General features: G+C 44.1%; 1 protein-coding gene across 1 annotated transcript in view; it reads left to right on the top strand.

The window, feature by feature from the left end:
* Nucleotides 1-11,911, top strand: part of LOC119967872 (NACHT, LRR and PYD domains-containing protein 3-like) — a 40,425-nt gene extending 28,514 nt beyond the window's left edge. Inside the window, exons 6-11 of the mRNA XM_038800952.1 lie at nt 5-1,742; nt 9,777-9,863; nt 9,996-10,166; nt 10,287-10,457; nt 10,595-10,762; nt 10,903-11,911. Of these exons, the coding sequence (XP_038656880.1) occupies nt 5-1,742; nt 9,777-9,863; nt 9,996-10,166; nt 10,287-10,457; nt 10,595-10,762; nt 10,903-10,990 (2,423 nt within the window). The 3' untranslated portion in view covers nt 10,991-11,911. The remainder of the gene's footprint in view (nt 1-4; nt 1,743-9,776; nt 9,864-9,995; nt 10,167-10,286; nt 10,458-10,594; nt 10,763-10,902) is intronic.
* The last annotated feature ends 15,932 nt before the right edge of the window (nt 11,912-27,843 follow it).

The following is a 27,843-nucleotide window of genomic DNA, read 5'->3' as shown; positions in this document are numbered from 1 at the left end:
CAAGATGTTCAACAGAAGCACAAGGAAACATTGCGGCAACAAACTGAAAAAATGAGAGTAAATTCTATCTTACTCACGGAGAAGGTCAAGATTTTCCAGTTAGTTGATCATTATGCTGAGCTATCGATCATTTCTACGCCTCGAGATATTCAACTTGTAGATCATGAACTGCTGGCAAGAAGCAGAGAACATGATGTGTGGAGAGAAAAACACCTTCGAAAAGAAATGGAAAAAATTCAACCTGAGCAATTGTTCCGGAGCAGTTCGACTGAGACAGAACGCATTCCTGGGAGTTCAGCCGCAGTGAGCGGAGTCCAAGGGATTGGAAAAACTACAATGATACAAAAGATTGTTTATGACTGGGCCACTGGGAAAATATACCCAAACATTCAATTTATTTTCAGCTTTAAATTTCGGGATTTGAACACAATGAATTGTAAATTAAACCTGAGGAATCTTGTACTTGCTTTCTATCCTTACTTGTGCAATGTTCTCGGAGAGCTCTGGAAAAACCCAGAAGGATTGCTATTTATTTTTGATGGTTTGGATGAATTCAAGGACAGTCTCAATTTCACCAACAGTCAGAAAAATATCGAAGCCAAGACCATGTGCACAGATCCTGAATCCCAGTGTGAAGTGGCCGATATTGTGTACAGTTTAATACAGCACAAATTGCTCCCAGGGTGTTCCGTGCTGGTGACCAGTCGCCCCAGTACATTGCAGTTATTAGAAAAGGCCGGGGTCAGTGTCTGGGCTGAAATCCTGGGATTCGTTGGGAAAGAACGGAAGGAATATTTCAATCAGATATTTGAAGATCAGGCAGTGGCAGCAGCTGTTTACAAACACGTGGAGGAGAATGAGCTTCTGTACACAATAAGCTACAACCCTTCCTACTGCTGGATCCTCGGTTTGTCACTGGGTCCCTTCTTTACAGAAGGAGATGGGAAACAGCAACAAATTCCCAAGAACATCACCCAATTATATTCTTCATATTTTTACAACATTCTGAAAAACCATGGCAAAGAGATTGAAACCCCCCGCGATGTGTTTTTGGCGATCGGTGAGATGGCCTTTTCAGGGGCCTCCGGAAAGAAAAGTGTGTTCACAAACGAAGATTTGGTCAAGTACAGTACGCAACCTTCCCAGTTCCTCTCCAGCTTCCTGAAGGATTTTTCTGAGAGAAGTGATACTTCCCAAAGTATAGTTTACACATTCCCGCACCTCACAATTCAAGATTTTGCAGCTGCACTCGCACAATTCTTGACTCCAAATCCCCAAAACATAGGGAAACTCCTTAGTGATGCCCACAGTAAAGAAGGTGGGAGATTTGAGATGTTTCTCCGCTTTGTTGCTGGTCTATCCTCCCCACAGTCAGCTCAGCCCCTGGAGGAGTTTCTGGGTCCGTTTCTTCAACAGACCACCAGCCGAGTGATTGACTGGGTGAAGGAGAAGGTTAAAGGACAACTTGGGAACACGAAGGGTAAAATAAGTAAAAGAAATCACATGAACGCTTTGCACTACTTATCCGAATCTCAGAATAAAGCACTGGCTCAGTCCACAGTGGGATCCATGGAAACATTTAAATTTTGTGGATTGCGACTGACTCCAATTGACTGTGTGGTCCTGTCTCATGTTATTGGACTCTGTAATTCAATAAAACATCTCAATCTCGAGAACTGTTTCATCCAGTATGAAGGAATCCAGCGATTAGGTCCCGTACTGCACAAATGCCGGGAGTTGAGGTAACTGTTTATTTGTCTCGAAGTATCAGCTATTGTAGAACAGTCATGGATTGTGTATTTGTTCCATAAAGAAAAAAATAGAGTTGAGTTAAACCAGAGAGAAGCAGATGCAGTCCAAACATCACCATGGATATTATATAAGAGTGTAAATTTGTAATTCCCATCAGGACCAGGGAATCTAAAATGGATCTATATGAACCTGTAGGGATTTTCCACTCTCTATTGAGTGAGTAAGTGCAGAATACAGAACAGGTCAGATATGTATTTACAGATCATAGTTATTAAGAATGGACAGTGGAATATAAGTATATAAGCTAGCAGTACAAGAAACTGGTGCAAAATGTTTTCCATGACCAGCATTTTAACTAGAATCAGGGCAACAATCCAAGTTTTAAAAAACTTACAATTTGATCATTAATCCAATCCCATATAGGCATATCTTCTTGGGTTAGTTTCCTGGATTGAGAATGCTGGGGAAATGGAAATCCTTTGTTCTGTAAATGTTTGCAATTATTGGCATCCTAAGATATGACATTTGGGAGATTAAAAGCGCTCCAATTGAAAGGGTAGTGGGATTTTATCCCTGGAATAAGGCACATCCAGTCAGTGGTGGGGCCTTGCACACAGCAGACAGTGAACCTGGGAATTTTCCATTCTCTGCTCCCTCTGTGGATACCAGCTCGGGTACAGAAGTTCTGCAAATATCCCGGACACTGCTGCTCCAGTTATTCCAGAAATAAATTTAGGCCGAGTTGAATCGGGAATAAAATGAAAGCACACCCTCCTCTATTAAGTATAATGCATAGATATTTGAAAGGTGTACTGGAACAGAATTAACTCTCCTTGTTACATAAAATTCTGCGGAACAGAGCTCACAGTAACATTTAGAACTGATAAATAGGATAACTCTCCCAGCGGTACAGTGGTGATTCATAAATTGAACATAGGCGATAGGAGCAGGAGTAGGCTGTTCGGCCCCTCAAATGTGTTCTGCCACTCCACCAGCTAATGGGTAGGATTTTCCACCCATTCATGCTGGTCAGATTCTCCAGTAACTCTGCAGTGAATGGGAGATTTGGCTGAGCGCCAAATTCTCCATCCTCGCTGTCAGTCGTAGTGGGATGCATAGGAATTGGAGAATCCTGGCCAATGGCTGATTTCATACTGCAACACAATTTTTCCATATTATCCCGCATATCCCTTGATATCCTTAATTTTGTTTTTAAAAGCATTTTGTTGAGGCATTTATAATGTTATAACAATAAACAATACAAATACAAATGTACACATTGTTCAGTGCATAACACATCCCTCCATCTCCCTTTGTTCCCTTCTCCTCTGAATGTGAAATAGCCTAGCTCTCTCTCTCTCCCCCCCCCCCCCCCCCCCCCCCCCCATCCTTATTGAATCTGCTGACAGTTTAGTTTTCTCTAAAGAAGTCGATGACCGGCTGCCACCCCCAGGACGAACCCTAACGTTGATCCTCTCAGGCCGAACTGAATTTTCTCAAGTCTGAGAAACCCAGCCATGTCACTAACCCAAACCGCTGATTTTGGGAGTTTCGAGTCCCTCCCCGTTAATAAGATCCGTCTCCGGGCTACCAAGAAGGCAAAGGGCAAAATGTCAGCCTCTCTCGCCCCCTGGACACCCGGATTTTCCGACACTCAGAAAATCACCATCTCTGGGCTCAGCGCTATCCTTGTTTTTATTACCGTGGACATGACATCCGCAAATCCCTGCCAGTACCCCCTGAGCTTCAGGCATGCCCATAACATGTGGACATGGTTTGCTGGCCCTCCGCACACCTCACACACTTGTCCTCTATCCCAAAGAACTTGCTCATCCGGGCCACCGTCATGTGTGCCCGGTGAACCACCTTGAATTGTATCAGACTGAGCCTGGCACATGATGAAGACGTGTTGACTCTGCTCAGAGCATCCTCCCATAGACCCACCTCTACCTCCCCTCACAGCTAATCTTCCCATTTACGCTTCAGCTCAGCTATCTGAGTTTCCTCCCACTCCATGAGTTCTTCATAGATATCTGAAACATTCCCCTCCCCACCCCCATTTTAGAAACTACCTTGTCCTGTATCCCCTGTGGCGGTAGAAGCAGAAAGGTTGCAACCTGCCTTCACACAAAATCCCTTATCTGTAGATATCGAAATCCATTCCCTCCGCAGTTCAAACTCCTCCTCCAAATCTTCTGAACACATCAATAAATAGATCCACCAGCCTCTCAATTCCTGCTCTCTGCCACCTCCTAAACTCCCATCTAGCCTCCCTAGGACAAGCTGTTGATTACCACAAATTGGAGCCCACACCGATGCCCCCTCCACTCCCATATGTTTCCACCACTGCCCCCAGACTCTCTGGGCCGCTTGTGGAGTACCGGGTCGGTGAGAACGGCAGAGGAGCTGTTACCAATGCCCCCAACCTGGTGCCCTTGCATGATGCCGCCTCTTCTCGCTCCCACACCGACCTCCCCCCCGCCCCCCCACTACCCACTTCCTTATCATGGCTATATTTGCCGCCCAGTAGTAATTCCTAAAGTTTGAAAGAAAGCATTTTCTTTCCTCGCGGGGTTTTACCCACCCACACAAAACCAGAGATCACCCTATTCACACGGTTAAAATATAAAGATAGGGAGGCACTGGAAAACAAACAGAAACCTTTGGAGAACCGTCATTTTTACCCGCCAACAGGAACATGTCTTGATACCTTTAATGACTACCAATCCATATATCTCTGTCTTGAACATTCTCGATGACTGCCCTCCACAGCCATCTTGGAGAGTTCCAAAGTTTTACCACCTTATGAGTGACAAAATCCTTCATCATCTCAGTCCTAAATAGCCTACCCCTTAACGCTGAGACTGTTTCCTGGTACAGTAGTAGACTTAACAGCCAGAGACACATCCTATTGACATTTACCCCGTTGAATCCAATAAGAATTCTGTATGCATGAATGACATGATCTTGCATTCATTTGAACTTCATATATTCTCGGCCCAGCCTCTTCAACCTCTCCTTGTTGAGCAATCCACCCAACCCAGATTTATCTTGTGTACATTTGTTGCGCTCTCTTTGTGCAAGTATATTCTTCCTTGGCTCGGGAGACCAAAACACTGGATAATGCTCCAGATGCAGTCTCCATGAGGCTTTGAACAATTGTGGCAATTTTTTTAAAATCCTGTATTCAAATCTTACAAGGTATCAATGCTTCATCATTTCCTTCCATGGAAATAGATTCAGTTCCATAAAATAATATGGCAACCAGATTTGTATACTGCACTCCAGATGTGGTCCAACAAAACATCAATACAAGTTCAGTATCATTTCTTTGTTTTCACTTCTGTTCCTCCAGAAATAAACCCTCTTGCTTGATTAACATGTTTTATGGCGTTACACTTTCAGTGATTTATGCATTTGCATTCCCTTTACTTCTCTACCTGGTTTAGATTCTTGTTTTCTAAATAAGACATAATTTCCTTGTTTTCCTTTCCAAAATACATTACCTCACATTGATCTGGTGAAATTATGCCCCTTCTCCAAGTTTGTTAATATCTTTCTTGTAATTTGGCGCAGTCCTCTGCAGTGTTAACAGTTGCTTTCTCAGTTTGCTGTCAGCTGCAAAGTTGGATATTGTTTTGATTCCAACTTCTAAATCTTCAATATAAAATTGTGAACAACAGTGATCCCAGCACTTTTCATGTGAAGCCCACCTTCCTGCCTTCTGTGAATCGGAAAAGATGGTGGGTGGGATTCTCTGATAATTGGACTGAGTGATGGCGTCATCTGGCCACTAGGAGCAGCAACCCTACGCCGCACAGGGGTCCAGTACGACACTGGAGCGCTTCATGCAGCTCCAGCTGCCAATACATGCCCCACGTGCCCGACGTTGCCCTTAGTGACCAAAAAGGTTAGATGGGGTTATTGGGTTACAGGGATAGGGTGGAAGTGAGGGCTTAAGTGGGTCGGTGCAGGCTCGATGGGCCGAATGGCCTCCTTCTGCACTGTATGTTCTATGGCCGGTGCGGGTCCGCACATGTGTGTGGGTTGCCGCCTCCGTGCCGGCCCCCATGCAACATGGCGGAGCCCTCCAGAGGCATGGTGCGAGGAACATAGCCCTCCCCCCCAGAATTAGCCGGCCGGCCAATCGGTAGCCCCCGATTGCGGGCCTGACCACCGTGGAGGTCCACCCCGGAGTTGGATCCCCCCCCCCCCCCCCCCCCCCCCCCCCCCACCAGGACGGCCCCGCAGCCAGAACGCCGAGGTCCTGTCGGGTAGAACCACACGCGAATGACGCCAGCGGGACTCAGCCGATCTCGGCGGGCATTCGGCCTGTCGAGTGCGGAGAATCGCGGTGGGGGGGGGGGGGGGGGGGGGGGGCGCCGACCCTCCGACGACCGAGCGACATTGCGCACCCCCCACCACTGATTCTCCGACCCGGCCTGGGATCGGAGAATGTCGCCCATCCCTCACCCAACTCCTCTGCTTTTTGTCTCAAAGCCACCGAGCATTTTCCCATGACTGCATAATCTCTGAAATCTATTAATTTGTTAACCTTATCAAAACAGCTGTTTAAAATCGAGGCAAATCTTTGTTGTCTCTTGAAAAAAACTCACCAAAGTAGGCCAAGCAGAATGTAATATTCATTATTGTGTTTTTAGTTTCCAGATGCTTATATGTTTTCCGTTATGTCATCAGTAGGGATTCTGCACTTTTTCCAGCACCAATGTGCTACCTAGATATATTCAGTCTCCCTTCTTAGATATAAAACTAACTGTTCACCGGTTTTCTGGCACTGCAGCATTCTTCTCAAAAGCTATTTAAAACTTGTAGCAATGCCTATGAGAAGAAGAAGAATCCCTACAGTGCAGGAGGAGGCCATTTGGCCCATCAAATCTGCACCGACCATTTGAGAGACCACAGACCCAATTCCTGCCCTGTCCCTGTAACTCCTCCTAACCTGTGGAAATATAGGGGCAATTTAGCATGGCCAATCCACCTAACCTGAACATTTTTGGACCGTGGGAGGAAATCGGAGTTCCCGGAGGAAACCAATGCAGAAGTGGAGCGAACTCCACACAGACAGTAATTAAGGTCGGAATTGAACCTGGGTCCCTGACGCTGTGAGACAGCAGTGCTACCCACTGTGCCACAATGCCGCCTGTACCACTTCCCTTTAATAGTGTGGATGCAATCTGTCTGGACCGAGGGTTTTAACCATTCTACGTTTGATTAATTTATTTACTATTTCACCACTTGATTTTCAGTACAATTATCCCATCATTCAATGTCATGTTAACCTGTCCTTTTTTCTGTGGTCAATAAATAAGGAAATTAATTACCTAATGTTTCTATCATCTCCCCATCATTGCTTATGCACCAATAACTGGGCCTGTTCTTTTTGTGACTTTTTTGTTTTATGCATGTATTCGAAAAATACTTGCCATTTTCTGTTCCTTGATATTATAATATAGTTTGTTCCTCTTTGCTCTCCCTCTTTTCAATCTCTCTTCTATCCATATTCTCCCATACCATGCTGTTCCCTGCATCCATCCAAATTTATCTGTAGCCCCTCAAAACCAGTTTTACTCAAATCTATTACCCTGGTCTTTGTCAGTTTACGTATTCTTCAAGCAGCAGTTTAAAGCCTATGATAGAGTATTATCATTACTATTGTCCAGATCTTCCCTGACTTTTGCTACTTTTACCTGCTCTGGTTCGTTCTCTATTACTACGTGCAGCAGTGACTCCTGTAGCAGTACCAGCCTCCCCGAACAGGCGCCGGAATGTGGTGACTAGGGGCTTTTCACAGTAACTTCATTTGAAGCCTACTTGTGACAATAAACAATTTTCATTTCATTTCATGTCCAGTCTTCCTACCAATTTGGTTCGAAAGGAACCTGTTTGGATTGTGGTAACTCAATTCCCTTATTGCCTTTACATGTCTCTTCTGAACAGTTAGTATCAGCGAAGTTGAAATGCCCAATTGATTATTATTCATGAGTTTTCCCATTTCCCTCATTTATTTTTACATTTTTCCTCCACCACTCTTGCACTATTAGGTGGTTTGAATAATACCTCATTGGCGAATTTCATTCTTTATTATCAATTGGCAGTATCCATATGCATAATATTCCTGTGTTGCTGATAAACACACTTTTTCTACTGTTATTCTGTTTTCCTTATTCAGTACAGCTCTCTGCTGCTAGCTTCTCCTTTTGTATTTTTGTTGAAGAAATTATATCCGACAATGTTTAATTCTCGCGCCAGATATTTCTGTATCAGTGTCTTGGAAATCATGACTATCTCTCATTCCTCAACGTATTATTGCCTCCAATTGTTTTGTTTTAGTATGGAGCCTGTGCTCAGCACAGACTCTTAAGCTCATTTTTAATAGCAGTTTCTCTTACTTTATTCCAATCATAAATTCCACACTCTTTTCTGTTAATTCTACTTGTCTCCTTTCCGTCAAAGTCTTCAGTTTATTTTTTCCGATTCTCTCTTTTCGATTTTGTCGACATGTATGCTGACTTCATTTTCTGTATGTTGTTCCCTCTTTCTTACAGCTTTGGTTAATAGCTTTGTCATCTCCCTGTGAATCCTTTCCACCAAAACATGAGACACCATTCCGTTCCAAATGGAGTCCCTTCCCTCTGTACAAATCCCTATTTGGAGCCATGTTCAGTGAAAGGGTGCCTCTCCTTGCCACACTTGCTCTTCAGCAACATACAAATTCTCCTGAGCTGACTGTTTCATTGCCAATTTTCACTGACTCAGACGGCAAGGTGGCACAGTGTTTTGTACTTCTACGTCACAGCACCAGGGACCATGGTTCAATTTCAGCCTTGGGTTACTGTCTGTGTGGAGTTTGCACATTCTCCCTGTGTCTTTCCTCCGGGTGTTCCGGTTTCCTCCCAAGTCCAAAAATGTGCAGGTTAGATGGATTGGCCTTTCTAAATTACCCTTTAGTGTCCAAAAAGAATTGTAGGTTAGATTATGGGGTTAATGAGAACAGGCAGGGGAGTGAGCTTGGGTGAAGTACTCTTTCAGTGGGTCGGTGCAAACTATTTGCGTCGAATGGCCTCCTTCTGCACTGTAGTATTTTATGAAAAGGGAAACTTATTAACTTTTTAGTCCTGCTTTTCGATTTTGCTCCTAATACCTGATATTCCGTCAGCAGAATCTGTTCCCTGTTCCTGCCTATGTTTTTGTTCTGACAAGGACCACTTCAACTGGATTGTCCCTCTCCCTTTCCAAGTTCATCACTTGTTACCATGAGATACTGCTTACCCTGGCACCTAGTAAGTAGCGCACCATATGAGGTTCTTATTTGTGGCTGCAGAGTATGTAGTGTGTTCCCTAACGAGAGAATGCTCCATCCTGCCACATGTTTATTCTGCTCTTTCCTGCCAGTACAGCCTCTGCATCGTGGTAGTCTTACATCGTAGCTGTCTTGTTAACCTGTACATTACACCTGTTGAACAGAGCTATTGTGTAAGGGATTTCAATTTCGACCTTCCCCAACTTCTCAACAGAAATTCCTTCCCATCCCTTATGTTTCAATGTTCTCTGTCTCTGAGCCAGAGCGACTGAAGGTAGATTTGTGCAAATCTGAAATGGTCTCACTGTCCCTCCACATAGTCTCCCCTAACATTTCAAATCTTTTTTTTTTCAGTTACATGTATTTAATTAGATTTTACACGTTCATTTTTGAAAATATTATATCTCATTCTGCAATTAAATCGACAAGAATAATGTATATAACAGATACTAATGCAAGCCAACTAATCATCTCCCTGCTGTCCCGTTACACCCTTGTTTGCATTTTAATGACATTCCCTGAATATATGAGAAGCTGCACAAAGTGTGATTCATTCTCGGCGACAGAGATATCTGTTCATTAAATTCCTCAGTTTCTTTTCCCCAATTCCTCTCGCATTCCTCTCGCAAGCAACGGGGAAATAAATATTTCTGATCCTGGTTTATTTCAGTTTGTTTTTCATTGTTTGCCTCTTTGTGTTTAGACTGGGGAGAAATAAACTGGAAGATGCAGGAGTGAAACTTCTGTCTGAAGCTCTCCGAAACCCGGACTGTAAAATCCAGAAGCTTGAGTAAGTATCTGACTGCGAGATTGTGCTTGAAATGCAACTTTATTATCGGTGTCAGTAATAATGGACACGGGGGGTTTTACTCTGACTCATGTTATTTCTCTCTCTCTCTCTCTCTCTCTACCCAATCTCCAGGCTGAAGAGTAATGCTCTCACAGATGCTTGTGCCGAGGATCTCGCCTCTGCTCTCAGTACCAATCAATCATTGACAATTCTGTCCCTGAGTAATAATAAACTGGGTGATGCGGGGGTGAAACTACTATCGGTGGCTCTGAAGAACCCAGAATGTAAAATACAGACGTTGGTGTAAGGACCAAATTGTAATATTGTGCTGCTGATAAGTGGATGCCAAACACTATTAGTGCCAGTAATTGTGTTGTTTGTAAACACTGAAAGATTACTCTGTTTTCTGGTTATGATCCCCAGGCTGAAGAATAACTCTCTCACAAATTCTTGTACCGAAGATCTCGCCTCCACTCTCAGTTCAAACCGTTCACTGACAGACCTGATCCTGGGTGGTAATAAACTGGGAGATGCAGGAGTCAAACTGCTGTCTGGAGCACTCAGGAACCCAGAGTGTAAAATACAGAAACTGTTGTAAGTTTCAAGTTGTTTGAGATTGTGTATAATAGCAGGATGTCTGAGAATTTAGTTGCAATAATGATCTGGAATAGTGTTATTTGTAAACACTGGAAATTTGCACTGAATGTTGTTTGCTTCTATCTCTTGGCCAGGCTATGGGATGTTGGAATCACAGATTCTTGTGCTGAGGACCTTATTTCTGCTCTCAGTGTAAACCGGATATTGACAGATCTCAACCTGGGGTCAAATTCCTTCACAGACCGATCTGTCCCCGCTTTCAGCAACCTCATACAGACCTGCAGGAGTCTAAAGTGGATTTGGTGAGTGCTTGTGTTCATGTTCAATTTATAACAAATAATTGAGATTTGTCACTCATGGGTAATATTAGTTAATTTCATACAGAAACGTTACACTGCTGTTCAATCTGTTTATTTCTCGTTTGACATTCCATCTGTTTCAGGCTGGGACGAAATCGGTTCAGTCCAAGCAAAAAGAGACACCTGAAATTACTGCAGAACTCCAGACCAGGACTGAGTGTGGAAGTGTGAACATGTCAATTTATAAACGTCACTGATGTGATTATGTGAACGTTTTCGGCTGATTTTTTACCCCTCCCTTGAAGCAACCACACTCCAGATTTACATCCTCTTGGCCAATTGCCAGTTTTCAGCTCAAGTTGGGCGAGTGTCATTCCCATTTTGATGCCAGAGACCCAGAAGCAGCGTCAGTAGTCTCAACTGCCCAGCCCGAACGTCTACTTCTGCAGAATACCCAGGGCTGAATTTTCCTAATTGGATCACTGAGGAAATGCATAGATGGAAAGGGTCCATGATGGGGCTTAGTCTGCTCTGCAGCAGGCGCAGAAAATTGCACTCAGCAATTCTGGAATTTGGGACAACATTAACAAATGTTTTCACTTAGTATCAGTGCCCAGTAACCCTTCTGACAAATGAACCTTAGGGTATAGGATATATCCAGCTGGGATGGATTCCACCATCCAATAGGGACCAACATCTAGTGTTTAGGATCATCCAGGGACAGTATCCTTTGGGGAGATTCCTGAAACTGATGCCCCTAGGATGGATCACCAACTGAGACAAAAACTGTGCAAAGTGTCAGGTGGAAACCCTGCCATTCAGTATGGATGATCGTGAGCATTTGTAGTGTTTAAAGACTCTGAATGTCTTGTGTTTCTGGCACCATGGGAATGGGCACTGGTGTTATCAAGGAAATTAAACGTTGCATAATTAATTTGAAATGGAGTTATCGTCTATCATGAGGTTGTGAAAAGAGTTGATGATGCCCCCCCATGGAATGTTCTGACAAAATGGAGGGACTAATCAAAGAACTTGAATTAAACTGTACTCGCGTAGCTTTGTAAAATTATCTACACTTGGAAATGTTTAAAATTTTGTTAAACTTCACCTCTGTATTGTTGCCTGTTGGATTAAATAAACTGATGAAAATGATTATTGTGCGCTGTTGAATTAAATGGTGCATTATCTGAACAAAATGCATTCCAGGACTTAGCATTTAAAAATGTGAGAACTGTAGTTTCAGAGATTTTCAACCGCAAGCCTGTGATTATAGCCTTCAGCAGATACAGTTGAGTGGATTAAAACCAGGTTCTATGAGGAAAAGCCAGGTGAACAGGAGCATGTGTGGGAACTGAATGTTTAAGTGTATGACCGTTTGGAATGATAAGAGGAAAGGAAAAGGATGAGGTGTAGCTCTGTTAGTAAGAGAATAAGAATGAGATCAATGCAGTTGTGTGCAATCATTTTAGCACGGTGGGTGATCAGGGCATGAGTAAATGTGTTTCTATGCAGCTAAGAAGCTGGAGCATTGGAAATGTTTCATGAAGGACAGGTAATAAATTATTCAAAGTGAATTATTTCAGTGATCTGCATTGACATCAAAAGTAAACAACTCCCTGATGCAAGTTTTGTTGCCTTGCCAACATTGGGCATGACACCTTTTCGAACAATTTTACTTGTGCAGTGGTGCAAAATGGTTAAAATAGCAGCCGCAATCCATTGTACTCCCAGCATAACACTCACTTCAAATGACTTCAAACAGCCTAGATTGGGACAGTTGGGATAGCCAGCGACCAGTGAGAGAACCAGTTTTGTACTGACGGTCAGAATGTTTTTGTGTAAAAATGTAAATGGATGTTGTTGAGTTTAGGTAATATTAAAGATGAGTTTGATTGAAATATATGCATCGTAACTGTAAAATGATTTTTAACTTACCTAACGGAGACACCCAGATACAAAATGCTTCATCATACAAAATAGGATTGAAGTTCAACAAGTTCTGGTGCAAAATCCTATGAGAAAGATGGGGCAGAATTTTACATCCCCCACCGATGGGCTTGTAGGTGGGGGGGAAGGGCCGAGCCATACATTTCTCTAATGACCTTCCCAACGGTCTACCCATACATTTATGCTTCAATAAGTGAAACTGAAGTCCACTATGCCTCAGTTGAAACTTTTCACCTGCCACTTATGGACCATTTAAGGGCTGCTTCCCACTCAAGTTACATTTTTGAGCTGGTTAGAGGCCGGGGGGGGGGAGGGGGGTGGTGCCCAAAAAGTAACACTGCTGAGCCTTTGGTTGGTGTTGGTCACATCCATCAGGAAGCTCCTTTTTCACATTGGGACCCATTCTCTTTCTTCATTGCTGCAGTCATCAGGTTTGTAAATTTAAACAATTAATTTAATTGACAATAACTATAATTAAATATTCAGCAAACACAACAGGTTAATGATTATCTAATGCCTAACACTCCGATGTTAACTCGTCCCACCCTATATATTTGTATATACACAGAAACCACAAACATAGGGGAAAGGAGGGGTGTAAAATAGTGCTAAAAGAAAAAAGGATACGGGTCTTTGTTTTAGATGATTGTCACCCAGCACATCTTCCTTCAATTAAGATTTTCAATTTGAGGTTTCTACTTTCAATCGGTAATTATTTTCACCAGATTCATTCCGGCCTTTGTAAGCTTTGCAGCTTTTCTGGAGAGAGAGAGAGAGAGAGTGCAGGTCCTTCCCTCTCAGCATCTCGGAACCAACTGTGCTTCCTTGGTTCTCTGAAAAAAATCATCCCACTGGGGTAGGATCCAATCACCATCTGTTACCGGGCAGAATACGACCTTTCGGCCAATTCGTTGGCCAACCAATCCAACCAAGTCCCACCGATCTCTCAGCTGCTGGAAAGTCTGTGCTTTGCTGTCCGAAGGTTAGTACAGTGTTCTCTTTTGTAACCTTTGAATTTCTCACTTCCCCTGCTAATGATCTCTATCCACTTAGCATCCATGGATCAAAACGATAACAGGAAAAATAAAGAAATACATGAATCAACCGGAAGTCCTCTTGCAAGTTCCAGTCTTGTCCACTGCATAAGCAGCCACTGCAGAGAGCAGAGAGCCTGAGTATTAGATGGCTGCGGGACAGATATAGTCAACTGGAATGTCTTTTCTGCTGACATCCGGGTGGTAGAAAGGGCAGCGCTGCCATAATGTATGTGGATCAGATTAGAGGACTTTACTGATACAACTCTTTCCAAGGCTATTCTTGCTTATGTATAAACACAAGCGGCAGTGTGAGATAAGTTGTATAACAAGGCATCAGTAACTGAGGCAATCAGCCAATGAAGCATCCACCGCTCAGCGAACATTCGGAAGTTGTAGAGGAAACCATGTGAACTCATCTTTTACAACATCAACTTGTTTTCCATTTTTAAAGCTTTATCCGAAGAACAAAAGCCTCTCTGCTCCCATACTCCGTTCCTTTTTTTTAATGGAGGTGACGATTATTTGCACTTCGATAAAAGATTCATCAGCTCACTTCCCACACTGGGTGCAATTTAACACAAAAATTTTGAAGTCCCATTTTTGGCCCGATTGGTGGGGGTTTCTCGATGGCCGCATTTGTGAAATTGCGGCCTGTATTTAGCTGCACTTAGTGCCAGAGATTAGCCCACACGAGCTTGTTAGCATTACTGGCTGCCTCGCCGTCTGCTTCGATAGTCTCGCCTCAGCGTGGCATAGTTAAAGGAGAGCTGCTTTTAAACGCGTCCTCGCCATTCACTCCCAGTCAATACACAAGCATGGCAGAGGGCAGACCTGCTCCTCACTTTGGGGGTGCCAATATGGCCAGGCTACCTGATGCTGTGGATGCGAGACAGGACATCCTGTTTCCCCGAAGGGGTCGGAGGACCAGCAGCAGGATCACCAATATCGCCTTGGAGACAGTAGCAGCAGCTGTCGGTGTGGACAGCATGACATGCAGGACCGCCATCCAATGAAGGAAGAGGATCAACGACCTCCACCGAGTTACAAGGGTAGGTCAGCACCTCTCCTCTGGCTTTACTGCTGACTGCCACCCCTGAAGCCCCCACATCCACCAATCACCTTCACTGTCCCCAAATCTGATCTTCGTGCTTGCTTCTCAGAACCAACTGGGACCCACCAGCACAACATGTCAAGATACGGTGCCCACACATGCTTCTTGCAGTAGACCCCACCCCTCCGCGACCCATCAAGCATGCAGCTCACAATACCCTCTTTTTCCCCGCAGAAGATAGCCCATAATAAGCGGAAAAGGGTAAAGATGGGGGGGTGGAGTACCAGAGATTTAAGCCATCACCCCTCTGAGGAATGGATCCTGGAAATAGAGGGATTGACCAAGAGAGCTGTCACCAACAACGAAGTTGTCCTGCATCACAGAGGTGAGGATCCACTGCCCCTTCATCCAGATGAACAGTCTTAAATGAGGTGTTCATGTCAGACAAAATGATCCTTCCCTCTCACTGGGCAAATGCCCATTGACGCGCAGGATCGCAGGCGATTCGGATTTATTTTCACCCCCTGCAATCTAAGAGATCACCTCGGAGGGCTCCAAGGAGATCATTATTGAGGCATCATAGCTATCACCCTCAACTTCCAAGAGCAGAGACACACACCTTTGTGGGTGACATTAGGTAGATAGGCTTGTGGGGCACAATCTGGTGAGCGCCACACAGTTGCTGATGCACATCAGGTGGAGGCGGTAACATCCAAGCGAGACAGCAGTCGGAGATCTGCTGGGTTCCAGGGCTCAGCTGAGTAACAGTCAGATGCCGAGCGTCTGGAATAGGGTTACCCGGAGCTGATGCAGATGATATGACACAGGTGTGAGATTCAGGACAGGATGTCAGTGACATTTCAGTGAGTGCACAGCTGATTGCAGAAGTGCTAAAGGCTATGGGTGTTGGAATATAGGACTCTGGAGCAGAAGTTCAGCCCTTCAAGCCTGGTCCACCATTCAATCAGATCATATCTGAACTCCTTGTCTCAGAGCCTCCTCCCCATATCCCTCTATCCCATTTTTATCAGAAATATATCTATAGCTCTTGATCCAGACACTACCGCACTATGGGACAGCGAGTTCATCAAATTCACCACTCTCTGCGAGAAGTAGTGCCTCCTCATCTCAGTTTTAAATCTACCATCTCTCAACCTATACCTGGGATCTCTTGTTCCAGAGTCCCGCAAGAGGAAACATTTGATCAACATTTACTTTATCAATCCCTTTTAGTATTTTATATACCTGGATCAGATCCCCTCTCATACTTCTAAACTCCAGTCATTATACACCCAAACTGTTTCATGTCTTCTCATATATCAACCCCTTCATCCCCGGAATCAATCTGGAGAAACTCCTCTGAATTGCTTCCAAAGCCGGCACATCCTTCCTCAAATAGCGAATCCAAAACTGGACACAATTCGGCAGATGTGGTCTCACCAACACCCTATACAATTGCAACAATACTTCTCTACTTTTATACTCCAATCCTCCTGCAATGAACACTAACGTTCCATTTGCCTTTCTTTTTATATTTTTTACCAGCATGGAGACTTTCTGCGATTCTTGAACAAGACACCCAGATGCCACTGCCAGGTTGCATGTTGAATCTGCATTCCATTTAGATAATAATTTGCCTGACTATTTTTTGAGCCAAAATGGATAACCTCACACTTATCTACATTCAATTCCATCTGCAAACGTTTGGCCCAACTGCTAGCTTATCTATCCATCTTTAACATCTTTATCTCCTCTTCACTGCCTGCTTTCCCACCTATTTTAGTATAATTTGCAAATGTTGCTATGTTACACTCTGTTCCTGCTTGCAGATCATTTATATAGATTGTAAACAGTTGAGGTTTGAGGATTGTACCCTGTGGCACCATGCTACTTACAGATCACCAGCCAAAGAAAGACCCATTTAACCTGACCCTTTGATCTCTGTCAGTCAGCCAATCCTCAATCCAATCTAGTATTCCAACCCCAGCCCCCTGCAATCTCATCTTCTGGACTAACCTTTTATGTGGCACCTTGTCAAATGCCTTATGGAAGTCTAGATGTACTACATCTACATTTTGGTGGATTTAGTTCTCAAAGAACTCAAGCAAGTTTGTCCAGCACGACTTACCCTTAATAAAACCATGCTGACAATGGTAGATTGAGCTTTGTCTTTCCAAATGTTTGGTCATCTCTTCCTTAATGATTGACTCCAGCAACTTTGCTGCCCCAGAGGTCCAGCTAACCATTCTATAGTTTCCTACTTTATGCCTCTCTCCCTTTTTGAATAGGGGAGTTACGTTAGCGTGTTTCCAATCCACCGGGACCATTCCAGAATGTATATGTGCAGAGATGATTTTGACAACGCGTGGCACTGAGGCCAATACTGATAGAGTGGTGACTGCAATGGAAAGCCTGGAGCATGACATCAGAATATTGAGTTATGGTGCCTAAGGCATGGTTCAGCCTGTGACGACCATTGCTGAGGCTCCTGTCATTTTGCAGTCAGGATCATGTTTCAGATGCAGATGAACATTGTTGAACCACTGCAGTTCATGGCCCAGTCACTTAGCAGCATCGCTGATGGCGTTGAATCATGGTGCAGACAATGGGGAACCACCAGTATGGAAGAGCCACATGATCAAGAGACCTCTGGAGCTCACTCCAGCTGTCCCTCCCCCATCGAGATTCCCAGGACACCATCAGGAAGAACTGAAGGCCAACCCGGGACCTGCCACCCAAAGAGACGATGGTGGGTCCAGCACTTCCGAATTCCTGCCTCCTGACACCAGTGCATCTGAAGGACAGAGGGAAGAACGGGTGGCATGGCAATGCCAGTTAAACCAATAAGCCAGCTGGGTCCCTCCAGCTCCAGGCCCTCTAGTGGACATCTGCCAAAGGCATCAATGTCCAAAATGTGCAGAAAGCAGCAGGCTGCACTGCATACTCACCACCGGCAACAGCATGTGCCCATGGACTTTTGAGCTCTGCAGGGAACATTAGGGAGAACCGTGCTCTGGTGCCCCCCCCCCCCCCCCCACCCCCTCCCCCAAGATCCTCACACTTACCCTATGGTCACGGGAATATCGCCAGTGCTGAAGACCAGTTCTTGAATGTTTGGTTGCTGGCTGCTGCCTCTATGTTGCTGATGCTTCTAGAATTCAAGCAAACTGTTCAGGCATTGAAATGTGATTGTAATGCAATGTAATAATCATTGTCTCAGACATGGCACGTGTACACACAGGAATCTACTTGAGAATATGTTGTTTATTAAATGGTCAACAGGACCATTATACAAAGAGATAAAGTCAACTACATAACAGTTCATAAATCACACTGACCATTAATCTACAAGGGAAAGGCACCATGTCTCATGCACACAAGTACCTTTCCGGTACAGAATATCGGTGCAAACACAAAGTTACAACAATTCATTTTTTCAAAGAAAACCAAACACATTGTACACCTCTCGAAGATGCTCATCAGAATGGTGGATCCTTGCTGTGTGTTCATTTTACATATCAGTCTCTGTCCATGAGCCTCCATTGTACTGGTCTTTCCATATGGCCTAAATTCATCAGAGCAAAACCTTGGTATCCAAATGTCCCACTGGCATTCAAGGTAGAGTAAAAAAAGCCGCCATGCCCAGCACATTGGACTCACGGCGACGTGCTAGTTGACATGCAGCACTCATTGCACTCATAATAAAATCACCATGGGTCAGCACGGTGGTTAGCACTGCTGCCTCACAGCATCGGGGTTCCAGATTCGATACCAACCCTGGGTCTGTGTTTGTGGCATTTGTACATTCTCCCCGCGTCTGTGTGTGTTTTACCCACACAACCAAAAGATGTGAAGAGTAGGTGAATTGGCAACGCAAAGTTGTCCCTTAATAGGCAAAAAATAATTGGGTACTCTAAATTTAGTTTAAAAAATAGTAATAAAATCACCAGCTAACTGCAAAAGCAATTCAACACCTTCATTCAGTTTGTCTTTCGGATCAATTTGCCTCACTCTCTCCCTCCTGTTGCTCCCATTAGTAGACTCCCTAGCAGTGGAAAGTTGTAGCGACCCAGAGCACATCAGAAGAGACAGAGAGTCTCCCTTCCCCTTCTTCAGCCCAGGCAGCAGGTTATCTTACCATCCTCCCTTTCCATACTCCAGGCAACAAAATGAAAGTGGCGACAGAAAGCAGAAGAGAAGCACGGGAGCCGCACTGTGGTGCAGTGGTTAGCAGTGCTGCCTCACAGTATGGATGATCCGGGTTCAATTCCGGCCCTGGGTCACAGTCTGTGTGGAGTGTGCACATTCTCCCGTGTCTGCATGAGTCTCACCCCCATAACCCAAAAAGATGTACAGGGTAGGTCAATTAGCCACACTTAATTGCTGCTAAATTGGGAAAAAAGAATTTGGTACTGTAAATTTATTTAAAAAATTAATAAAAGAGCACCACGGGGCAGCACGGTGGCACAGTGGTTAGCAGTGTTGCCTACGGCGCTGAGGACCCAGGTTCGAATCCTGGCCCTGGGTCACTCTCCGTGTGGAGTTTGCACGTTCTCCCCGTGTCTGCGTGGGTTTCACCCCCACAGCCCAAAGATGTGCAGGATAGGTGGATTGGCCACGCTAAATTGCACCTTAATTGGAAAAAATTATTGGGTACTCTAAAAATAAAAATTAAATAAAGGAGCACCACCACTTGACAACATTTCATTTATTGAGCTGTGTAACCATTAAATAACAACGAAACGTCAGTGCTCAATGTTTGCAGTAAATCAAAGCTACAAAAGCATATTTTCACAAAAACAAACAAACACATTGTATCACCCTTTCCCCATTCCTCCACAGAAATGGAGCACAAGCCTAAGAATGTGCTATCATGTCCTGAACTTTGTCATTGTAATGATTTGTCCATCAATGTCTGACTTGCTCCACGTATCAATGCCATTTTCCATCCAGAAGGTGCAGCAGTACAAGGCCTCCCACATGGCCCAACATGACCGGAACCAAATCCTAGCATCCACATACTCCACAGGCACTGAATGTACAGTTGAACATCTTGACGTCTAGTGTGTTTAACCCGGTGTGACGTGCCAGTGACAGGAAGCACTTGCAACACCAGCAACAAAAGCATCAGCAATCTATGAAAGCATTTCTTCAACGGTGTTGACAGGTGGCCCAATTGGATCAGAGTTGTGCAGGTCCCGCTGCACCTTCTTGGTTCCCACCAGATTGCCATCTGGATTCATACGTCCCTCTGACCCCATTGTTCCAGAACCCAACTGTATTAGAAAAAATTGACGATCTTTCCGGCTACAGAAAAGGAAGGAAGCAGCAACAGCAGCCTCCAGGCATGTGCCTCCATGAGCAGGAGCGAGAAGCAAGCACAACCTGCAGCTGTAAAGTGCTGTCATATCTAACAAGACCAATTCCTCATGAACAATAGCCTTCAGCTCCGAAGCCAGAGGCTGGTCACAGGGCTCTGTCCTGGACTCTCCCAGGACAGGCAGGCAGCAGCTGCAGTTTCCCCTTGTATCAGAATCCACAATATTTAAAGATGAGGGGAACACCTCACTGATGAAATGTCAATCACCACTCTCCCTCGCCCCCTACCCCGCCCAAAGGATAATCCCAAGAGTTGGAAAGATTTAGACGTTGACCAAGCTCAACCCACCTAAGAAGTCTGTCCCTCTCCCTGCCCCCGAGCCCTGGGGCAGCAGGTCCAGTCTCCTGGTGCGGGATGCCGGAAAAATAAAATGGCTACTAACCTCCTGAGTTCCCCTCAGCAGATATTGCACCATCTTCACTTTAAAAAAAGGAGTACTAAACGATGCCCGAATGATATCTCACTGGGGAGCCGGTCAATTCATGAGAGGCAAATGTCGTTAATGAGATATAAATTAATGCCAATGTGGGTTAATGATGTGCCCGCCATATTTGGCCGTGATCCGGAAATTGCCATCGGGAATGGGCCGGATTTATCGCCAACTGTGAATCTTGAAATTGGCCTTTCCCACTGTTTAACTTGTGCGGCCAGATCCACGGCACACATAATATGGTGGCTAAATCATACCCAAAATCTCATTCACTATGCCCAAAGTCCTGGCCAGTTTCTGTCCACAAAACATTTTTTACATTCAGCTTCACAATTAACGAGGCACCCTCCGATTTGCATGCTCAGTGGACAATGAGCAAAGTAATCGATTCAAAAAATTCACATTCTATCAGGAAACTAATAAAGAAGTAACAGCAATATTTTTTATTATATAAGGTTTATTTCTTGCAGAAAACATCCTGGCGAAAGGTGAAAAGCATTAAAAATATTTTAACTGACCGTACGTTCTCAATATCTTCACTGTTACACATTGTAGGACTATGTGGGTGAGTGTGGAAGTAAGTGCAGACTATAGGGCAGCACGGTAGCACAGTGCTTAGCACAGTTGCTTCACAGCTCCAAAGTCCCAAGTTCGATTCCCGGCTTGGATCACTGTCTGTGTGGAGATGCATTTTCACCACATGTCTGCGTGGGTTTCCTCCGGGTGCTCCGGTTTCCTCGCAAACCCCAAAGATGTGCAGGTTGGGTGGATTGGCTTTGCTGAATTTTCCTTAGTGTCCAAAAAAGGTTTGGTGGGGTTACGAGGATAGGTGGGGCTGTGGAGATAGGGTGGAGGTGTGGGCCTAGATAGCGTGCTTTTTCCAAGGGCCGTTGCAGACCTGATGGGCTGACTGCCCTCCTTCTACACTGTAAATTCTATGATTCCTTGAATGATTTGTTTGTCAATATGGCTCATACTTTGTTGTACTGTGTGTATCTTCATACAAAATTCAGAAAGCAGTGGGAGGATCAATTAGATTCAGCATGGATTTATGAAGGGAAAATCATGCCTGACAAATCTGTTGGAACTCTTTTGAAGATGTAACCAGTACAGTTGACAAGGGGGAGCCAGTCGATGTGGTATATTTGGACTTTCAGAAGGCGGTTGACAAAGTCCCGAAAAGGGGATTATTGTGCCAAATTAAAGTGCATGGGATTGGGAGAAATGTATTGAGGTGGATAGGAAACTGGTTGGCTTAGAGGAAAAGTGTAGAGATTAATGGGTCCTTTTGAAATTGACAGGCCGTAACTAGTGGGATACCACAGGGATCGGTGCTGTGACACCAGCTATTCACAATGTATATTAATGATTTGAATGAGGGAACAAAATGGAACACCTCAAAGTTTGCAGATGATTCCAAGTTAAGTGGGAGAGTGAATTGTGAGGAGGATGCAGGGATCCTACAGCATGATCTGGACAGATTGGGCAAGTGGGCAAACCAATGACCGATGCAGTATAATTTGGATAAGTGTGAGGTTATTCACATTGGAAGCAAAAATAGGAAGGCAGGTTACTACTTGAATGGTTGTAAATTGGGAGAGGGAAATGTGCAGCGGGACCTGGGTGTCCTTGCGCACCATGTTGCTGAAGGTGAGCATGCAGGTGCAGCAGACGGTAAAGAAGGCTAATGATATGTTTTTTTTTATTTTTATAGAGAAATACAGCACAGAACAGGCCCTTCGGACCACGATGTTGCACCGAACTTTTGTCCTAGGTTAATCATAGAATTTTGGACACTAAGGCTAATTTTTCATGGCCAATCCACCCAACCTGCACATCTTTGGCCTTCATTGTGAGAGATCTCGAGTATAGAAGCAGGGATGCGTTGATGTAATTATACAGCGCCTTGGTGAGGCCACACTTGGAGTATTGTGTGCAGTTTTGGTCTGATTTTCTGAGGAAGGATGTTCTTGCTCTAGAGGGAGTGCAGAGAAGGTTTGCCAGACTGATTCCAAGGATGGCAGGACTGTCATATGAGGAGAGATTGACTAGGTTGGGATCTCATAGAGACATAAAATTCTGGCAGGACTAAAGAGGGTAGATGCAGGAAAGATGTTACCTATGATGGGTGTCTCCAGAACCAGGAGTCACAGTCTGAGGATCCAGGGTAAACCAATTTGGACAGAGATAAGGAGACATTTCTTCGCCCCAAGAGTGGTGAGCCGTGGAATTCATTACCTAACGAATATATTCAAGAGGCGGCTGGGGCAAAGGCTATGGGGAGAAATCAGGATTAGGCTATTGAGTTGGATGAGCATCCATGATCGTGATGAATGGCGGGGCAGGCTCGTAGGGCAAAAAGGCCTCCTCCTGCTCCTATCTTCTATGTATCAATGTATCGATGAATGTGGGATGTTCTACCATTTTTTGAATTTGAATGGACACTGCACAAAAGGTGACCATGTGTGTCCATCCTGGCTCTCGACAGAAACAACTGAACTAATCCTCCTCCAACCTTTCCCTTCGGCAGTTTACACAATCCCGTTTTGAAAATGACATCACCCTCTCAGGCAATGCATTCCAAATCCTAAACACTTAGAGGAAAGAAAATCCTCATTTTACCATTGCTTGTTTGACCAACTACATTAATATTGACCTAGAATGAGCAAACATTCTCTACCTCGGTGGAAAAGACGAATGTATGTTGGAGTGATATGCTTTCGTCAATTTCAACTTTGCATTTTTAGACTCATAGAGTAGCTTGCAACACAGAAGGAAGTCATTTGGATATTGAATTTAATGTTGGCTCCAACAAAACAATCTATTTATTCCCAGTATCCTGCTCCAGTGACAGTTAGTGCCTTTAATGAAATCGGGCAAGAACCTTCACAGGAGCATTATTAAAAAAAGCATGACAATGAATCAATTTGCATTGGCCGAATCTTGCAGGCAGGCTTGGTGATGTGCACATGGACATTGTCTTCAAAAACTTTTGTGACCTCACCTTTTTGCGATTTTTCAATTGCGTCTTTCAGCCTAGCATGAAAGAATCAATAGCATCATCGTTGAAGATAATTGAGCATAAGCAAAGGCAGAGACGCTTTGGAGAGTTTGATGACTGTAGTTCCTGCACCGAGGAATATTTTGTAATCGTGCAAATTTTGTACATTAATAATTGAGTTGGTTCGTAACAGAAAGGCGATGAAGAAAAGTGATAAGCAGAAAAATCCTAGTATAAAACAGGACCCCAGTGAAAAATAGTCGGAACAGGAGAAGTAATGTTAAAAAGATAAGGATGAAGACTTGGTTCCTTAATGTGCATTTCATTCCCAATAAATGGGATGGATTAATCATGCAAATAGATGTAAACAGGTATGATAGAGTTGGGATTACAAAGACATGTTTGCAGCTCGACCAGGGATGCAAACTGAACATACAGGGGCATTCAGCATTTAGGGAGGATAGAGAAAAAGCAAAACATTGGTGAATGTGCATTGCTGGTTAAAGAGGAAATTAAGGCACTGGTGAAGAACGATATTAGCTCAGACAAGGTGGAATCTGTCAGTAGAGCTGAGAAACACAAAGGGGCAAGAATCAATGTTGGGGCTTGTATATAGACCCCAAAACTGTAGCGTTAATTTTGAGAATGGCTTCAAATAAGAAATTCGATACGCCATGCAAAAAAGGAACATCTCGAATTATAGCTAACTTTTATCTGCATATAAATTGGGCAAACCAAATTAGTAGCAATACCGTAGAGCAGGAATTATTGGACTGTATCTGGGAGGGTTTCCTGGACCAACATGTTGAGAAACCAACAAGAGAACAAGCCGTCCTCGACTGGATATTGTGTTAGGAGAAAGGTACAATTGGCAATCTATGGGTGTGTGAAGCCCCTTGCGTCTGAGCAACAATACTATGATAGAATTCCACATCAATATGGAGAGTGACATCGTTGATTCCGATACAAGAGTCCTGAATCTAAATACAGGAAACCTGGTATAAGATGCGTTTTGCTGAGAATGGACTGAGAAGATTTACGTAAGGAGAACACGGTGGATAGCCAATGGCAAATGTTCAAAGAGTACACAAGTGAACTGCAACAAGTGTTTGTTCCTGTCTGTCACGAAATTAAAAAAGGAAAGGTGGGCAAACCATTGCTTTTAATGGCAATTAATGTTAGTATTAGATCCAAGGAAGAGGCATGGAAATTATCCAGACAAAGAAACAACAGACTTGAGGATTGGGCCAAGTTTCAAATTCAGCAAGGGAGGTCTACGGGGTTAAGTAAGAAGGGGAAAATAGAGTATGAGCGTAACTTTGCAGGGAACATAAAAACTGACTGATAAATGTTGTATCTGAAGAGAAATTATTGTTGAAGACAAAGGTCGGAACCTTACAGTCAGAAGCAGGGTTATTTATAACGGTGAAACGAGAAATTGGGGCTGGTTTAGCATAATGGGCTCATCAGCTGGCTTGTAATGCAGAACAAGGCCAGCAGCATGGGTTAAATTCAGCCTCCCTGCACAGGCGGCGGAATGTGGCGACTAGGGGCTTTTCACAGTTACTTCATTGAAGCCTACTTGTGACAATAAGTGATTTAATTTATTATTAGATTACCAACTAAGTACTATATTTGATTCTGTATTCACGAAGGAGGACACAAGTAACATACCAGAAATATTAGAGAACGCAAGGTTTAGTGATGTGGAGGAACTGCAAGAAATCAATATTAGTATGGAAATGGTGTTGGGAAATTGATGGGATTGAAGACCGATTAATCCCGAGGACCTGATAATCTTCATCCCAGAGCACTTATTGAAGTGGCACAATAAATAAAGGGTGCATTGGTGATCATCTTCTAAGATTATATAGATTTTGCAATATATCCTACCTTTGAGAGGGTATCTCCCATTATTTAAAAAAGGTAAATAGACAATTGAATTAAAGACCAGTAAGTCTGATGTTGGTAGTGGGGAAAGTCCATTGAGGATTTAACAGCAGAACACTTGGAAAACAGTGGCAAACTTTGACAGAGTCTGCCTGGATTTCGAAAAGGGAAACCATGCTTGACAAATCTGCTGAAATTATATACATCCGTCCCACGTATCTGGGCAAATCTCCTGACTGAACAGTCTGCCCCTCTTCCGCGTCTATGTTTACCTGATGACTCAACTGATGAAAGAACTGTTCTCCGAAAGCTAGTGATTCGAAACAAACCTGTTGGACTTTAACCTGGTACTATAAGACTTCTTACTGTGCCCACTCAAGTCCGACAACTCCACCTCATTGTATTTAGACCAGTTAGACAGCAGCTCTGCAAGAAAAAGGCTCACGCCCATCTTATATAAGGCAGTTAGGCATGGGAAACAACTTCTGGCCTTACCAGGGAGATCAGTATCCAATTGCTGCATATTCTTGAAGCCTTCAGTAATCTGAATTCATAAATGCCAATAAACACCTTACCAATACTTGTTGCTATACTGCACGCCTAGTAGTTTATAGGTTCGCCTAATGTCCTTATTCATAACCTCTCAGATTTTGCTCAACGACAACAACTAGTGATATCCCAAACCAAATTGACACCCAACACCATCGTTTTCCTTTAGCCTACCCTCCCTGAATGCATTTTGCTTTTTTTTTTGCTTATAAATATAGAGGACCCAATTATTTTTATTTTTATTTTCCAATTAAGAGGAAATTTAGTGTGGCCAACACATCTTTGGGTTGTGGGGGTGAAAGCCACGCAGACATGGGGAGAATGTGCAAACTCCACAGGGACAGTGACGCAGCACCAGAAATCGAACCCGGGTCCTCAACACCGCATTCCCAACCACTGCGCCACATGCCGTCCTCCCTGAGTGCATATTTACCAGGAATACCAATCTCAACGTCCTTCCGTTCTTTCAGAAAGGTCTTAATGTTTATCCAATCATGTTCCCACCTGTTGACAAGGGCATGACGTTCCAGGCCATGCATATGACGCTACGTGCATTTACTCAAATGAACTCAAAACCCACCTTAGATTGTAGCTCATTACTTCCTTGTTTACCACTTCCATTCCAGAGTTTAACTTTGGTGTCGAGATATTATTCGTTTCCAGCACCTTGCGCCCACATTTCTGCGATCCATGATCGCGACCTGACGACCGTTCAGATTATTTAATTTGAAGTTTCCTTTCACTATGAGGAATTCACCCATCGTCCAGTATTCATTTGGTCAGCGTCCCCCCCGCCCCCTCCCCAGCCCTCCAGAGTTTGGATTAACTGCTTGATCACAACCCTACTCCCCAATACAAACACTCTTTCGATTGCTTGCTTTCAGTTTTATCATCCAAATTTGACTTTCTTAAACCTTTCACTGTTCCTCTCTCTTCCCATAGGGTCAGAGAGGTCCAAAGCACAGAAAAGACCTTTGGCCAATCGCCAATTCGCCGGTGGAAAGCAGCCACCCATTTCCCCGCTCTTGGTCCATAGTAGCCTTGTACACCTTAGAACATAGAACATAGAAAGATACAGCACAGTACAGGCCCTTCGGCCCTCGATGTTGCACCGACATGGAAAAAAAACTAAAGGCCATGTAACCTACACTATGCCCTTATCATCCATATGCTTATCCAATAAACTTATAAATGACCTCAATGTTGGCGAATTCACTACTTTTGCAGGTAGGGCATTCCACGGCCTCAACACTCTTTGCGTAAAAAAACCACCTCTGACCTCTGCCCTATATCTATTACCCCTCAATTTAAGGCTATGTCCCCTCGTGCTAGCCACCCTCATCCGCGGGAGAAGGCTCTCGCTGTCCACCCTATCTAACCCTCTGATCATTTTGTATGCCTCTATTAAGTCACCTCTTAACCTTCTTCTCTCTAACGAAAACAACCTCAAGTCCATCAGCCTTTCCTCATAAGATTTTCCCTCCATACCAGGCAACATCCTGGTAAATCTCCTCTGCACCCGTTCCAAAGCTTCCACGTCCTTCCTATAATGAGGCGACCAGAACTGTACGCAATACTCCAAATGCGGCCGTACTAGAGTTTTGTACAACTGCAACATGACCTCATGGCTCCGGAACTCAATCCCTCTACCAATAAAGGCCAACACACCATAGGCCTTCTTCACAACCCTATCAACCTGGGTGGCAACTTTCAGGGATCTATGTACATGGACACCGAGATCCCACTGCTCATCCACACTACCAAGAATTTTACCATTAGCCAAATATTCTGCATTCCTG

Source organism: Scyliorhinus canicula, chromosome 6, assembly GCF_902713615.1.
Source record: "Scyliorhinus canicula chromosome 6, sScyCan1.1, whole genome shotgun sequence".
In the NCBI taxonomy this organism is placed as follows: domain Eukaryota; kingdom Metazoa; phylum Chordata; class Chondrichthyes; order Carcharhiniformes; family Scyliorhinidae; genus Scyliorhinus; species Scyliorhinus canicula.
Note: the sequence above shows the minus strand (reverse complement) of the source record. Positions and strands in the feature narration are given on the sequence as shown.